The sequence below is a fragment of the Oreochromis aureus genome, linkage group 18 (assembly GCF_013358895.1).
Source record: "Oreochromis aureus strain Israel breed Guangdong linkage group 18, ZZ_aureus, whole genome shotgun sequence".
Taxonomy (NCBI): Eukaryota; Metazoa; Chordata; class Actinopteri; order Cichliformes; family Cichlidae; genus Oreochromis; species Oreochromis aureus.
Window position 1 is genome coordinate 34,596,170 of NC_052959.1, and position 14,905 is coordinate 34,611,074.

General features: G+C 46.5%; 1 protein-coding gene across 1 annotated transcript; it reads right to left on the minus strand.

The window, feature by feature from the left end:
* Positions 1 to 1,831: 1,831 nt before the first annotated feature.
* dhx9 (DEAH (Asp-Glu-Ala-His) box helicase 9) lies at positions 1,832 to 13,080 on the minus strand. Its single transcript, XM_031732154.2, has 28 exons — positions 12,956 to 13,080; positions 12,047 to 12,201; positions 11,834 to 11,974; positions 11,616 to 11,724; positions 11,315 to 11,481; positions 10,777 to 10,925; positions 8,746 to 8,792; positions 8,315 to 8,451; positions 8,145 to 8,234; positions 7,723 to 7,884; positions 7,381 to 7,458; positions 7,117 to 7,308; positions 6,792 to 6,933; positions 6,577 to 6,659; positions 6,326 to 6,482; positions 5,791 to 5,888; positions 5,499 to 5,712; positions 5,202 to 5,296; positions 4,970 to 5,043; positions 4,717 to 4,869; positions 4,478 to 4,638; positions 4,076 to 4,187; positions 3,828 to 3,989; positions 3,552 to 3,679; positions 3,245 to 3,474; positions 2,922 to 3,037; positions 2,614 to 2,814; positions 1,832 to 2,364 (listed from the first exon to the last, which is right to left on the minus strand). Exons 2-28 carry the CDS (start codon positions 12,155 to 12,157, stop codon positions 2,007 to 2,009), a joined length of 3,867 nt encoding a protein of 1,288 aa, XP_031588014.1. The 5' UTR covers positions 12,158 to 12,201; positions 12,956 to 13,080; the 3' UTR covers positions 1,832 to 2,006.
* Between the last annotated feature and the right edge of the window lie 1,825 nt (positions 13,081 to 14,905).

Sequence of the window (14,905 nt, forward strand, 5' to 3'; positions counted from 1 at the left end):
TCAAACTGTACGATTGAATCACAGGGGTTAGACGTTGGTAGGTCACGATGCTCTGATGCGACCTGAGTGCTCACAGTGTGTCCATAACATGAAGCTCTCGCTCCCTCTCTGTCTTTTACTCACACAGACACACACAACCAGCTGCAATTATTTGTGACCGGTTGAGATAATTTTGTGAGGCCACATCAAAAAAGCTCGGATGAGCATTCCCAAAGTTCTACAAGTTGGGCCTCCATCTCTTGTGTCCAGATCACATGCTGCACTGCCGTGCTGCTCCGTCCTTTTCAGTTCCATTTCTGTGTTTGCGCGTGCGCAGTGTGAGAGGTTGCGTTAAATCGGTTCGTGGCGCTGCTTCAGCAGTGCGATACCCTCACGAGGGGCGACCAGGATTTCAAACAGGCTTGATTTTCTTGCGACCATGCGATTGCTGATCAGGAGCTGGTCGTGAGGTGTTAGTGATGCACAACACGATCCCCAAAACGGTCACACGACTGAAAAATAATCTCAAAATGGGCCGAAAAACGCACAGAGTACGCCCAGCTTTAGAATAGCGGACTGGATGTGCTAAAAGGAGGGTGATGCTTGAATCATTGTTCTTCCTGTTAACCACGGTTACCTGCAAAGAAACGTGCGGCCATCATTGCGTTGCATAAAAAGAGCTTCACAGGCAAGGATGTTGGTGCTACTAAGATTGCAACTAAATCAACCATTTATCGGATCATCAACAACTTAAAGGAAAGAGGTTCAAATGTTGTGAAGAAGGCTTCAGGGTGCCCAAGAAAGTCCAGCAAGCACCAAGACCGTCTCCTAAAGATGATTCAGCTGCAGGATCAGAGTGCCACCAGTGCACAGCTTGCTGAGGAATGGCAGCAGGCAGGCGTGAGTGCATCTGCACGCACAGTGAGGCGAAGACTTTTGGAAGATGGCCTGGTGTCAAGAAGGGCAGCAAAGAAGCTGCTTTTCTCCAAAAAACCCATCAGGGACAGACTGATATTCTGTAAAAAAGTACAGTGAATGGACTGCTGAGGACTGGGGTACAGTCATTTTCTCTGATGAAGTCCCTTTGCGATTGTTTGGGCATCTGGAAAAAGGATTGTCTGGAGAAGAAAAGGTGAGTGCTACCATCAGTCCTGTCTCATGCCAACAGTGAGAAAACAAATATTTGTGTCATTCTCAAAACTTTTGGCCACGACTGTACTGAGAAGCTACGAGAAGTGGCCAAAGCAAAGGACGGGTCTTATCCATCAGAGAAAAACCCAACATACACCCACCCCTGCCCGGCCCCTCTCCAGGAGACTGAGATGAGTATGAAGATGTCTAGCACGTATCAAAAGCTCAGGGTCCCTGCCACAGGGAGGTGATGTTCCACAACCACAGAGACCTCCGCCTTTAACTGCCACCCAATCCAGGTGGGTGCCTCCTGCAGGCAGATGGGTCTGTGGTGGGGTGATTTACTTGTGGTCAATTTTAATAACGATCATCTATCCTCATGTTTATTTAAGAACAAAAAAGTATTTTTAAAATCTGTAATTAACTTTTGTACCTTCATGTATTTAAAACACAAAATGGTATTTAGAAAAAAGAAAAATCAAGACAGCGCCTCCTGCTGGGACTTAATGTAACTTCAACAGCCAGAACCATTTTAAGTTAACCTGCATTTATTTACAATATTTTCTGGTTTTATTTTGTGGACACTCTTTAAGCAATAACTTGTTTGACACATGAGTCCAAGCTTGTGGGATTTTTTCATTTTAAGTTTAAACTCAAACGAATCCTGATGAGTTGAATCTTCAGACTTTAAATGTGTGAAGAGGAAGAATGAGCCAACGCGATGAGGGAACATGACAGATTTATTGGGGACGTTTTCATTTACAGACCATAAAAACAAACATCAGCAGGTTCCAGTCAAACATCGTTTTAACTGCAACGGTCAATTTCACATTAATCTTTTACTCAATAAACTAAAGAAGAAGAAGAAGAAGACACGAGATGACTGATTTTTCACCTTAGTATCCACCTCTGTATCCTCCACCTCCTCCATAACTGCTGCCTCCTCCTCTATAACCACCTCCTCCTCCGCCTCCCCTATAACCACCTCCTCCACCACCATAACCACCACCACCTCTGTATCCTCCATATCCTCCACCACCCCTGTATCCTCCTCCTCCTCCATATCCTCCACCACCCATGTATCCTCCGCCACCTCCTCTGTATCCCCCTCCTCCTCCTCCTCCATATCCTCCACCTCCTCTGTATCCCCCTCCTCCTCCTCCTCCCCTGTAGCCTCCTCCTCCTTGGTAACCTCTGCCGCCGCCTCCTCCATCAAAACGCGGCATCTTCGGAGGTCGTGGACCGTCTCCCATCCTGCACAGACACACAAACAGAGGAGATGAGATGTTTGAAGGTCTAAAGTTTGTTTTCAGAGGCATCAGAGCCGATGTGAGTAATAACAGGATGAAGCAGAGACTCAAAAAAGATCAAAACATCAAAGTTTCATCATAGAGGGAGAAAAATCTGCAATTTAACGCTGAAAGGATGAACTAAAGCGTTCCTTCATTCATCTGGAAAAAGGAAACAGGCAGGCTGCGTTTCCTGTCTGAGGACGTCCGTTACCTCTGGTTGTTGGCCATCATGTTGAGCCCGGCCGCCGACGGTTTGGAGACGTGTCTGATGACGTTCAGGAGCCGCTCGTTGGTTTGGTCCATCTGTCTGATGTACTCCGGGTCTTTGGTCACCTCCACCACCACCGCCTCCAGGGCGGCCCGCAGAGCCAGGATGCTCCCCGCCACCTCGTGAGCAATCTTCAGTTTGATCCTGTCAACATTAAAGTGAAAGGTCACTGAGAGGAGAGCGAATCACAGTGCCTCAGAGGAAACAGGAAGTGAGTGAGAGTGCTGACGAGCTGCAGGTCGGTCTCTCACCAGTCGTCGAGCTCCACGATCTCTCCGTTAGAGGTCACCTTCTTGCAGGCGAACAGCAGCAGCTGCAGAGGACTGACCAGAGTCATCCCTTTGGCCGAGATCGCTCTGGTTCGGATCTGAAAACAGCAAACACAACGTTCAGAAACTTCCCCACCCGAGAGAAATGTTGGCTGTGATGCTGTGAGGGCCATAAATTCATCGAAATATTTATTTACTGAGAAAACCTACAGAAAAAAAAACAAAAAAAACACCGGCTGTTGTTAATTTACACAAAAGTAATAATATTCATGTTAAAGGGTGAACTTGGCAGTTTTGGGTTTCACCTTCTCGCCGAAGACGAAGAATGGCGACGGGTAGATCATGTCGTGGCTGCTGAAGGGACAGTTGACGGAGGATTTGTGGATGAGGGCGTTGCGCCCCTCGGTGGTCAGGATCTTCCTCTTCTCTTTGTGGTAGCAGACGTTGGGGTACGAGCCGAAGGTGAGCAGAGAGACCACCACGTCCAGGTTGTTGTCCGGCCCCACCGTGTTGAACATCTGCGTCATGAGACACTCTGAGGGAAACGAAAGCGCAGGTGAGCTCTCCGCCGGTTCAATCAGCTTTGTGTGTCAGGATGGTGCGTTCGGGTACCTTCAGGAAATCCAGAGTTCACCAGGATCTCCTTCAGCTGGACTTTGGCCTCCCAGGTCATCCTCAGAGTCGACATGTTGAGACGTTTGTGGTCACAGAAGCGACTCTCCGCCTCCTCTCCGTTAATCCTGAGCAGAACAACACGGGTTCACTAACGAGACGCCACAGCTGCCGTCCAGTCATTTCAGGGAGGTCTTTTGTAACTTTACCGCTCTATATGTAATTTTACCATTTTTATGATTAAGTTATTCATTTGTGAGAGCACGCGGCACAGACCTGACGTCGTCCCAGGCCTGGAACACGGACAGCAGCGCCACGTGATCCGAGAAACGACTGCCAGCAAAGTTTCTGTGCACGAAGCCGAGACGCTTCCCCTCGCTGATGAAAGGCTCTGGGAAACAGGTGGCGGCCGAGATGGTGCACATCGCATCGCCGACGCTGGAGGGAGACACGAAAATGAGAATTTCATTTAAAGACGGGACGCTGAGAGAATCAGAAAATCAGCACAGAGACGAGAAACTGACTGGAAGATGCAGCCCATGATCATCATCTTCCCCAGCCGAGGTTCGATGGGCAGCCGAGCCAGAATCCGCCCCAGAGGGGTCAGCTCGTCGTTGGAGTCCAGGGCGTCCAGCTCTGCAACAAACACGGAAATACAGTGAAGACAGTTCATGTGGAAACTGACGGCGAAAAAAAGGATCTTCAAAAACAGAACATAAAATATGAATTTGGTAAAGCACAGACCAAGAATCAGACCAAAGGGCAAAGAAACCGAACACAAAGCATAAAAACAGGCCGACAGCGGTGCTGTTCATTTAGAATCAGTTAATCAGAGCGTCAGATCTGAGAGGACAAACCAAGACACACAGAACTAAGTTCCCAGCAGCCCTGATAGTCCGTTTCCCTTCAGATCAGGCCTTTTGTACCTTTCAAGGTGTGTTCGGCCTCGATGACGGCGTCCAGCGGCGGTGGCTCGATGGCCTTAGACAGGAAGTGGCCGATGCCTCCGAGTCTCAGCAGTTTGATGCTCAGGGCAATTTCATGCAGCGGAGTTCTGAAGATCTCTGGAGTCATGTGAGTCTCCAACCTGCAGACTCACACAGACACACCTGTTAACACCCAAACGCTGCAGCCAGCGGCGTGCCGAAGGATTAACGCGCCTTACTTGTCGAATCGAGCGCGGCTGCAGAGGTGGAAGCAGAACCCCGGTCGGACTCTGCCGGCTCGACCTTTCCTCTGCTCCAGGTTGGTCTTGGAGGCCCAGACGGTGGCGTAGTTGGTCATATTGTTGTGGGAGGTGAACAGCTTCACTTTCTGCCTGTTAGCACAGCAAACAGTGCGACCTTTAACTTCTAACCCGCTCAGGAAGAGAAACTACGCCTGTGAGCGCTGACAGACCGCAGCGGTCGGACACTTACTTGCAGGAGTCGACGACGTAGACGACATCGTTGATGGTGATGCTCGTCTCGGCGATGTTGGTGGACAGGATCACCTGAAACGTCAGCGTGTGGTTCAGACATGCTCAGTGAACGTAGCACATATCAGATACACGGATACACTTCATCTCATCCACGTCGGTCATCGTTGAAACGGTTTGAATTCCACAAATTAAATTTAGGATAAAGTTTTTATGTTTTTTCTGTCACTGACCTTTCTGATGTCATCAGGAACTGGTTCAAACACCCTCCTCTGCTCTTCTCGAGGTATCTGAGAGTGCAGCGGCAGGATTCGGTACCGGTTGCTTCCTGAAAGGCACAGCATACCAGACTTTTTACAGTGCTCTCACACGCTGAGCAACAAAGCTACACAACACCAGCTAAAAACCAAGATCCAAGAAGTCTCTGCTGCTTTCCACTGCAGTGTCAGGGGGAGTGTTTCGGTCAACAGTCCCCACAACAGTGACTCTCCGCTTTAGACGTTTTTGGTATCGTGTGGTGTGACGCGTACCGAAGTGTGGGTTGCTCTCCAGGTGTCTCTGCATGGAGTAGATGAGGTTCCAGCCGGGGAGGAAGACGAGCACGGCGCCGGCCACCTGCAGCGTCTCGATGTACTTCAGAAGCGCCTCCACCAGCTCGAAGGACGTTTCCTTCTCATTGATCTGAGCCATCGAATGCTTCGTCTCCGGCGTATACTCCGGCCCGCAGATCACATTACAGTTAGTCTGGGGAGAAACGTTTTGCAATCACATATAATTCTGACGTTTGTCACAGTGCAGAAGAATTTAAAAAACGTTTCTCACGTCGTCGTCTCCTCCCTCCTCGTCTTTGTCTTTCTTCTTTCGGTCCATCGGTGGAGGCACAAACTTTGTCATCTGGATGCAGTCCTCCAGGAAATACTCTGAAAACAAAGAAGAGTTTTTTTCAAACAGCCATTATTCTGCTGATACAACAATAACTGTTTATTACACTGATTATTGGCTTAAAACAGTTTAGGTGGGGGCCTCCAGGCCTCGAGGGCCGGTGTCCTGCAGGTTTTGGATGTGTCCTTGATCCAACACAGCTGATTAAATGGCTAAATGACCTCCTCAACATGTCCTGAAGTTCTCCAGAGGCCTGGTAATGAACTCATCATCGGTTTGACGTGTGTTGACCCAGGGCGAGAACTAAAACCTGCAGGGCGCACCACGCTCACCATTACACCCAAACCTCCTGGCTAACAGGTCGCCAAACACACTTGTATGAGTGCTTATCATCAGTTTATATTACATAAAAGTCCACAGACAATCATAATTTTAATGTTTCCACACACAGGTGAGTCCGGTGAGTCGGAGGTACCTTGGACGGGGAAGGTGCGACCAAACACCTCAATGACGGGGCAGCTGAAGAAGTACTCTCTGAACATGGTGGTGTCGATGGTGGCCGACATGAGGATGATGCGCACGTCCGGGTAGGCCTGGACCACGTCTCTGAGGACCACCATGAGGAAGTCCGTCTGCGTGGACACACAGAGGGTCAGACACACGGACAGAAGCCCCCAGGTGTTTTGGCTCAGTGAGTCCCTAAAATCAGCGAACAAACAAACTCACGTTGATGTCTCTCTCGTGGATCTCATCAACGATGACGTGACTGATGCCTCTGATTCCTGCTTCCAGCTTCCGCAGAAGAACACCTGAAACACAAAAAACACTCAGATCTACACGGCCGGACCGCCAAATCTCTTCCCCCGCCCAGCCAGGTAACCATGGCTTCGCTGCTTAGTTACTGAGGCAGCAGCACAGTTTGTACACAGCGGTTTCCATACCGACGGTGCAGAAGAGGACACTGGCGTGGGGTCGAGGGAGGACGGACTCAAATCGGACGCTGTAGCCACAGCTTTTCCCAAGATCCTCTGCTCTCTCAAAGGCGACCCTCTCAGCCACGGACACGGCGCTGATCCGTCTGGGCTGCAGAGAAGAAGAAAGTCAGAGCTGCTGTTTACGGAGCACACGGAGCTCAAACACGGATCAGACTTCAAACTGCAATGAAGTGAGCTTAAAGCCGCTTAATGTCTGTTTGATCATCTATACAGAAGACAGGCTGTAAGCTCTCAGGTAAACGAGGCAGGTGAAAGGACACCTCAGCGTTACCTGGGTGACCACGATGTTGCAGTCCGATGCTCGGCCCCCCTTGATGAAGCGGTCCAGGATGTACTGAGGAACCTGAGTGGTTTTACCGCAGCCCGTCGCTCCTCTGATGATCACCACAGGGCTTTTGTCGATGGCCGCCATGATCTCCTCCTCAAACTGTTTGACGGGCAGCTGCTCGCGTTCCATCAGGATCTGAACGACAGCATCGTTTAAGTCTCACAGCACGCTTTCATCAACGCAGACGTAAAGGTAAAGGAGACAGACCTTCTGCAGGTTTTCATCATGCTCCAGCTGGTACTTCAGCTCGTCGTGCAGGTCGCCGCTGATCTGCTCTGGAGTGCACTGCAGGGGTTAAAACGGGGTCTTTACGGAAGGCTTTCACCACGACTCGCTCCGATTTAGAAATCAGTAAAGTTTTGTCAGGAAAACAAAGCACAGCGGGAAGAGCTGCACGACTCTGGTGCCTGTAAGACACCAAGTGTCTGCACAGCCTGTGGGACTCCTTCATCTGTCGAATTAATAACATGATTTCTGAATACCTGCCAATAAAGATCAACGAGCCAGAAACTGATCCTACTTTAGGTTTTCAGGGTTCGTGAGACTCACGTAGGCCAGCGGCCCCTCGTCGATGTTGCTGCTGGTCCAGGGGTTCCAGTTGACCTGAGGAGGCGACCAGGGGACGACTCCGGCTCCGGTCTGCCTCTGTGACGGCTCGAAGTACGCCAGCTTCCCCTGAGCCAGAGACACCGGGCTGCTGGGGTCTGCAGGCTGGAACATAAAAAACCTTCATGTTACTGAATCGAATGTAAACCCTCCTTTTATTCTGACGATGACAGTTTGCTTTGAAGAGCATCATCACATCACGTCTGCAGACCAGTGCACTGAAGAGTGTTTCACTGGCTTCATGTGTATGTCCACGAACAGATTCACACCACACTGCTTTATTTATTTACTACGTGTTGCCTTTGAAGAGCAGGTTGGATTGTCAGACACTGAACAGCAACTGCGAATGCTTTCATGCGACTCACCGGTGGGGGGACACTGACTCCGAGCTCCTGGACCACAGAGGCCAGCTGCTGCTGCAGGTCTGGAGACACGTTGACCTCAAACGCCTCCAACTGTGCAAAAATCACAAAATCCTGTTTTAAAAATGAGCCGCGTGATGTGTCGGTCAGTGTCTGTCTGTTTTTAAACGTACAGTTTCTCCCTCCTTCTTCTTGGTGACCCCGGAGTACGCCTCGATGACTCCCAGGTGATACAGCTGTCGGACCAGAGACAGAGCGCACGATTGAGCCGCCAGCTTCTTGTTGGAGCCGTGCTCTCGAGCCGTGATCCCTGCAGAGCAAACCCAGCGACGTTTGACTCACACGAACAACAGAAAGCAACTGGTGTTTCATGGTTTCTGATCACATTTATCACAATTTCTGTAACTTTTCCATCTCCAGTGTTAATCTGACCTCCGAGAACAGATTAATAAAAATCTAATTCTTCTCGGGCACGCTCGCACAGAGTCCGGCGTGGTTGCCATTTTGGTTTTTAGCTCTCTCTCTGCGTCCTGTTCTGACCTCTTTCACTTCTGATCGTCTAAAACAACTTCAGGATTTAATAGGAAATGTTGTGGAGTCTTACTTCTGCCAAGCTGCTTCACAAAAAGCTGCATCTCTGCTATGAAGCTCCTGCAGACACAAAGACAAACGTCACGACTTCACTCCTTGTTTCTAGAACAAAAGCATCAAACTGCACGTAGACTTAGGAGCTGAACTCACCTGCTGCGCTCTCAGGAGGAAGCCTGCATGTTTTTCTGCCAGACTTTGGGATTTTTAAACACCAATCAACAGCTTTGATTCTCCTGGCTGCGCTCTGCCCTGCGGTGAACAGCGACACCAGAAATCACAACCAGACTCCACCAAGCCCTGAGCTGCACCCATGGGACAGCTTTAGTGCACCTAAACGCTGTCCCATGTCTTCCTTTGGTGTGGTTGTGAGTTCTGGCGTCACCTCGGTGTTCTTTGATGGAGCAGGAAACTCACTCCAGCCTCTGAAATTAACCTCCTGCCCATTTCACCAGCTGACATTTAGCTCTTATCACAGCTCATTTCTCACATTACAACAATTCATCAACTCAAACCAGTCTGGGTTTGTCGGGCTCAGGTTCTAGTTATTCTAGTCGTTCTTGTTTCAGCTGAGTTAGCTGGTGTCTGCGCTCAGTTCGAACAGTGAGAGCTCTCTGGTGTAGCCGACACACTCTGGAGGTCTCTGGGTTTACAGCAAGTCCAGCAGAAAAACACACAGGAACATCCTGAACATCAACCACCAACCAACACACGTCAGCTCTGCAGTGCGACACACACCAGCTGGGTCGTATTCAGGCTACTGTCACACATTTGTGAGCACGAAGACAAAGAAGACGTGTTTACAGGTGTCTGAATAAAACAGCTGGGAATACAATGATGGCTGAGCTGAGACCCAGCTGGTGCGTGTTGTCTTTAAGAGAGAGAATATAACCTTTAAGAATTTCATTAAATGAGGAAAATAACAGGAGACTTGAGAAGGCAGCAGAAAATAAAGAGAAAGATGTAAAAAGATCAAAAGGAAGCAGGAGATGAAGAAAAGGAGAAAACAGAAAGAAAGAAACAGGAGAAGAAGGCGAGGACATAAAATCTACTGAACACATGTCCTGTAAAACCCTCGCGCTGCTCTTTGGAGGAAATTATTTTAGAATAATCACGAATTCCAAGTCTCGTTTTACATAAACTGGCAAATTTTTTTTACAAAGAATATGGAAAAATCTGAGAGTTACCACCCGTCACTTCAGGCCCAGCGCTCGCTCTCCAGGCGAAGCTTTGATTATTTGTGCTGAAGCCCAGCCCCACCCTGCTGATCAACACTTTCACAAAGACACGTTTAAAAGTAAAAATGAACTTCAAGCTACATTGCCCATTTTCAAAGACCACTGAGCAGGTAACGCCTCCGGCACATGAAAACATCATGTTTATAGTAACTTTGATGAAACAGCTTAAATCCTCAGATGTCTCCTGCACACGCACAAAGTTACAGAGATGCCACCATCTCTGACTCTGACTCCTCCCACAACGCTGAAGAAACGCCATGGTAAGTCCAATCATCCCCATCTTTACTAAGAAAACAACTAAAGCTGTTGTAAAGCTTTGGTGTGGCTCAGGGCAAAATTATGATTAGTTCGTGTTTCCCCAGTTTGGTTGCTGAGCGGCTCTTTGGGGACAGGGCTGGGTCAATCTTTGCCTTTATCTCTGAGCTGAATGACTAAAATAAGCAGCGCTGGCTCTGCAGTATCAGTACAATCATAAACTTAATGTCTGAACATGCAAAATAAAACAGGTCTGTGGCCAAAGGCCGGCAGTGAACTCCAAACCAAATCCAAACTGAAGGGAAACAAAATACTTCCAGCAGAGATTCAGTCAATTCACTGAAAATGGAGAAATCAAATCCTTTGGTCAAAATCACAGTTGCTTTTAGAAAATACTTCTGATTTTTCTCCAGCTAAAGAGAATTATCAAGCAGCTGAAGCTCATTAAAATCACAGTCACACCGTCAGTGTTTGTTTTGGTTCCAGCTGTGACCCCTCAGACTGGATCTGGTTTAGAATTTCCAGCCGGTTTAAAAACCTCTGAGATTCCAGACCTGTTGTGGTCCGGTCCCACTTGGCTGTATTTATACTCAGCACTGGTTTTCTCCTTCTGGAAGAACTGGTTCAGACGGGCCTTGGCGTTCTCCAGAGTCCAGTTTCCGTGAAGGTTAGCGTTCAGATCCACTTCCTCCGACTCCAGAGTCTGCAAACAAAACAACAGGCGGGAGTTTGTTTAGCGAGGGAGAGAAATCAAACCTGAAGATTAAAAAAAAGGGAACTTATTCTGGTTCTAATGATGCATCTGCATATTATTAATGGCCGAAGTTTAAAAAAAAAAAAAAAAAAAAAAAAAAGTATTCCCCGAGTGCCAGTTTCCTTCATGAAAGCCGAGTCCACGGAGTGAAACAGCAGTTCCTGTAGTGTAAACTTGGCTGGTTGTTCCAAGTTTAGTAAATCTGTCCAAGGTTCTGGTTCAGATTTGAACTTTAGGGGGACGACTGTAACTTAGGAGCAGCTTACTTCCTGTTAAGGAGCTTAATGTTAACATTACCAATGCTTTTCACTGCACTGTAATTTGGAATTATCTTGTACCGCCTGCGCTTCCTGTTCGTCTCTCTTGGCGTAATACTCCTTCAGGTTGGCTCCTCGGTCCCACTGAGCTCCTCCGTCACTTCCTCCTCTGCCCCAACCGGAGTTTCCTCCTCCTGCGTAACCCAGTCCGGTCACTCCTGGAACCGGCCCACTGACGCTGCCGTCCCCTGAGAACAATAAAGAAGGAGAAGCAGAAAGAAACCAGCTGAATATCTGAACCCGTTTAATCCGACTCGACTCACCACATTAAAGTAAGAACTTGTGATGTTTGGAGTCGTTAAAGCCACCATGCTACCGTTACCTTGCTCAGCTTTCACTACCAGGTGAGGTGGTAGAGGACCGCTAGAAGGGAGGTTTCCAAAGCCAGCATCTCCAGCTGCATCAGGTTGATCTGCGATGGGAGTGCTCACCTGATGGCAGAAAACGTACTTGTTCATTTAAAAGAGACAAAGTGAGAGAAATGATCGTTTTTTATCTCTACAGGAAAAAAAGAAGGAAAAACAGGAACAGCTTCCTGACCCCGATGGCCGGGACCTCTGCTGCGTTCATCTCTCCTATTCGGACCAGATAGTTGACAAAGTCGCGGGCGGCGTTGGTCTGCGCGTCCTTCTTATTGGTGGAGTTTCCCATCCCAATGTAGTTGAAGCCATCGACTCGGACCTGCAGGGAGTACGGTGTAAGGTTAACAAAAACCTCAGAGTTAAACCCCCTGACGTCAGACCGAACGCTCACCTCACACATAAACTTCTGCCTGTTTTTGTTGCCCGCTGCTCGGATGTCGTAGTTTGGAGTCAGCTTCTTTTTCCCACACCAGGCGTACAGGAAGTTCTTGATGTCCGCCATGGTGGACTGACAGGAGGGTCCTCCTATTCCGTGAACCCGTTAATCTGAGAAACAACAAACTGCTGTCAAACTCCTCGATATTTAGCTTAGATCTGGCATTTACTGTGAACATCATTTGGTTTGGAATCACAGAGGGATGAAAGTCAGTAAATATTGCCAAAAAAAGTCGGTCTGCTGAACTGAGAAATGATAATATCACATCTAAGAAATTACTGAAATAATTAACTGGCCAAACTCTGGTAGAAGCCTTGCTGCTGTCTGCTTACCACCTTTTAAGATGAACTTTGGTCTTGCCTGAACCCAAACGGGTCTTTGAGTCACTTTACTCAACATAAATCTAATACGGAAATTGAATGAAGTAACTCAAACCCAGTCTTCATGGATGGATTTACTGTCCACTGCTAGGATAAATCCCGCTGTCTGCGGTGATTCGGGATACAAACGATAACAGCGTCATTAGCACAGCGGGTTGTTTTTACTGTGGACTTTTATCATCATCAGATTCAACTCTCTAATGTTTGGCTAGCATTTAACATTAGCCTCAAAGCGTAAAATTACATTTATGGCTTATAATCACGAATTTAAGTCACTTATCTTGAAACTTTCAGTACAATTTATATAAAAATTAGTTTCACATAAATGTCTGAAATTAACCGAATCAATGCGTGACTGCAGGCTAATGTTAGCTCCCTGCTAGCTACTGATCACCGGAACTGCCACTCACATCGCGTCGCATTAAAAATATGATTAAATTAAGAAGAAATGCAGGTATAAATAACCCGAAGTATTTGTACTTACAGTCAGGTCAGAAAAATGCAAAAGCTGCTCCAGACTTCAGCAGCTAAGCACCGGTAGCCTAGCAGCCTTGGCTTCCTCCGGCTGCACTTCACTTTCGGTTAAAAAATAAATAAACTCCCGGTGCATCAGCGCCCCCTCAGGCCGGAGGGAGAATCGTCCTCCACCAAGTTCTGTTTCTTCTTCTTCTTCTTTTACTAAATATTTTTTAGCCTTTATTGTTCTAACACAGTGGAGAGAATACATGAAAGCTGTGCTCCATGTTTCTCTTTTCATGAACACTTTGGTACAGAGGTCAGTCATCTTTACACCAGCGAAACAGATTTGAGCCTCATAGTTATAAATGCCAGTTACAGTGAAAGTAATAAAGCCAGGCCAGTTTTATAAACCTTTAGTTTATATTTAGTATAAGTATTAGAAAAGTATAAAAGAACAGAACAGAATAAAACAACAGAACAGAACAAAAAATAGAACAGAATGGATAAAATATAATACTGAATTGATATTTTTTTTGTATTCAGGCATTAACTCCTGTGAAACCAGCTGATCTGGAGTGTTTTAAAGAAGGTGATGTTTCTTGTACATGACAGACAGACAAATGAAACATTCATCAGTCTGTGTTAACCTGAGCTTCCCTCCTGAAGGCACCAGATATTTAACCTGAAGCACCTGAAGGACCGAGCTCAATAAGATTTATAGATCATGTGAAAACAATAGTAAAAAATCATCTAACAGCCCTGCCTGCATCTCTTAAAGTGTTTTTAAGGAAACGAATGGATTTTCAGTGGGAACTTGATTTCATTTAGGGCATCTGAGGCAGAAAAAGAGGAATCTAAAAGAGTATTTTCACATCGTAAAGACAAAACTGAGTCATTTGGTTCAGCACAGTCAAACTTTCTGCATTTACAAACAGCAAAGCAACAAACTGCGTGATCACATCTGATGATTAATTTGTTCCAACACAAGAGACTTAACAGTTTATAATAATAATATTTTATTTTTAGTGAGATTCAGTTTGTTAAAAATCGGTAAAAGGTCAGAGTATTTTCTTTAAACCAGGAGATTCTTTAACTAAGTTCAGATTCTTGTCTTGATTTTTTAACGAGCGCTGAAATCAAACTCGGTCCAGAAAGTTTTGCAATTTCTTCACAAACTTGGCGATAAAATCTGCACTGAAGCTTTATTATGACTCAATAAACTAAATGTGTGTGTGTGTCTGTGTGCGTTAAGGTGTGTTGGCACGGCAACACGGACAGACTGGGTGTGACTCTGTGTGTAAGCAGGCAGGGTGTGTGTGTGTGTGAGTAAGTGTGTGTCTGAGGCTCAGGGTGTGTCTGCTGGCTCACCTGCAGCCTCAGGACACATCTTACACATGGAAACTACCTGAGCAGGAGGAGGAGGAGAAAATGTGCCTGCAGGCGAGAATCAGGGCTCCACAACACAAAACACTGTGTTTAGCTCCAAACTCAGCAGGAGGTGAAATGTGCTTTCATCTGTGGGGACTGAAAATAAACGTCTGTGGCTGTCTTTGGATGTTTTTGCACCTTGAATAAAACCCTAACCCCGAGCACATCCTCAACCTTTTATATCTCCCTGAACGCACCACAGTGATAATAACTACAGTAAACAGTTTAATTAAAAGGAAAGAACAAAAATCATTTTTCCTCATATAAAAATCTTGATTATATTCCACAACTTTGATAGATGACCTCATATTTTAATATTTACTGTTTTAAACATACTTATTTAATATTAGTACTAAGATTTTCTTTAATGTGATATCTTATATATATCATATTGATTTAATTTTATACATATTTTTATGTGCTTTATGTAAGCTTTCCACATGGTTTAAGATGAATTATCACATTTAAGTTATGCTAAACTTTAACGTAAGCTTTGTTAAGTTTTATTAAAAATATTCAAATTCCTTATATAATCCCAACTAGTCCT

Excerpts from the sequence above, each read along its gene's own strand:
- dhx9 (XM_031732154.2), bottom strand. The coding sequence starts at position 12,157 with ATGGCGGACATCAAGAACTTCCTGTACGCCTGGTGTGGGAAAAAGAAG. Across the intron at positions 8,235-8,314 it reads AGAAGAAGGAGGGAGAAACT|TTGGAGGCGTTTGAGGTCAA; the intron begins GTACGTTTAAAA and ends ATTTTTGCACAG. Across the intron at positions 5,889-6,325 it reads TCGCACCTTCCCCGTCCAAG|AGTATTTCCTGGAGGACTGC; the intron begins GTACCTCCGACT and ends CTTTGTTTTCAG.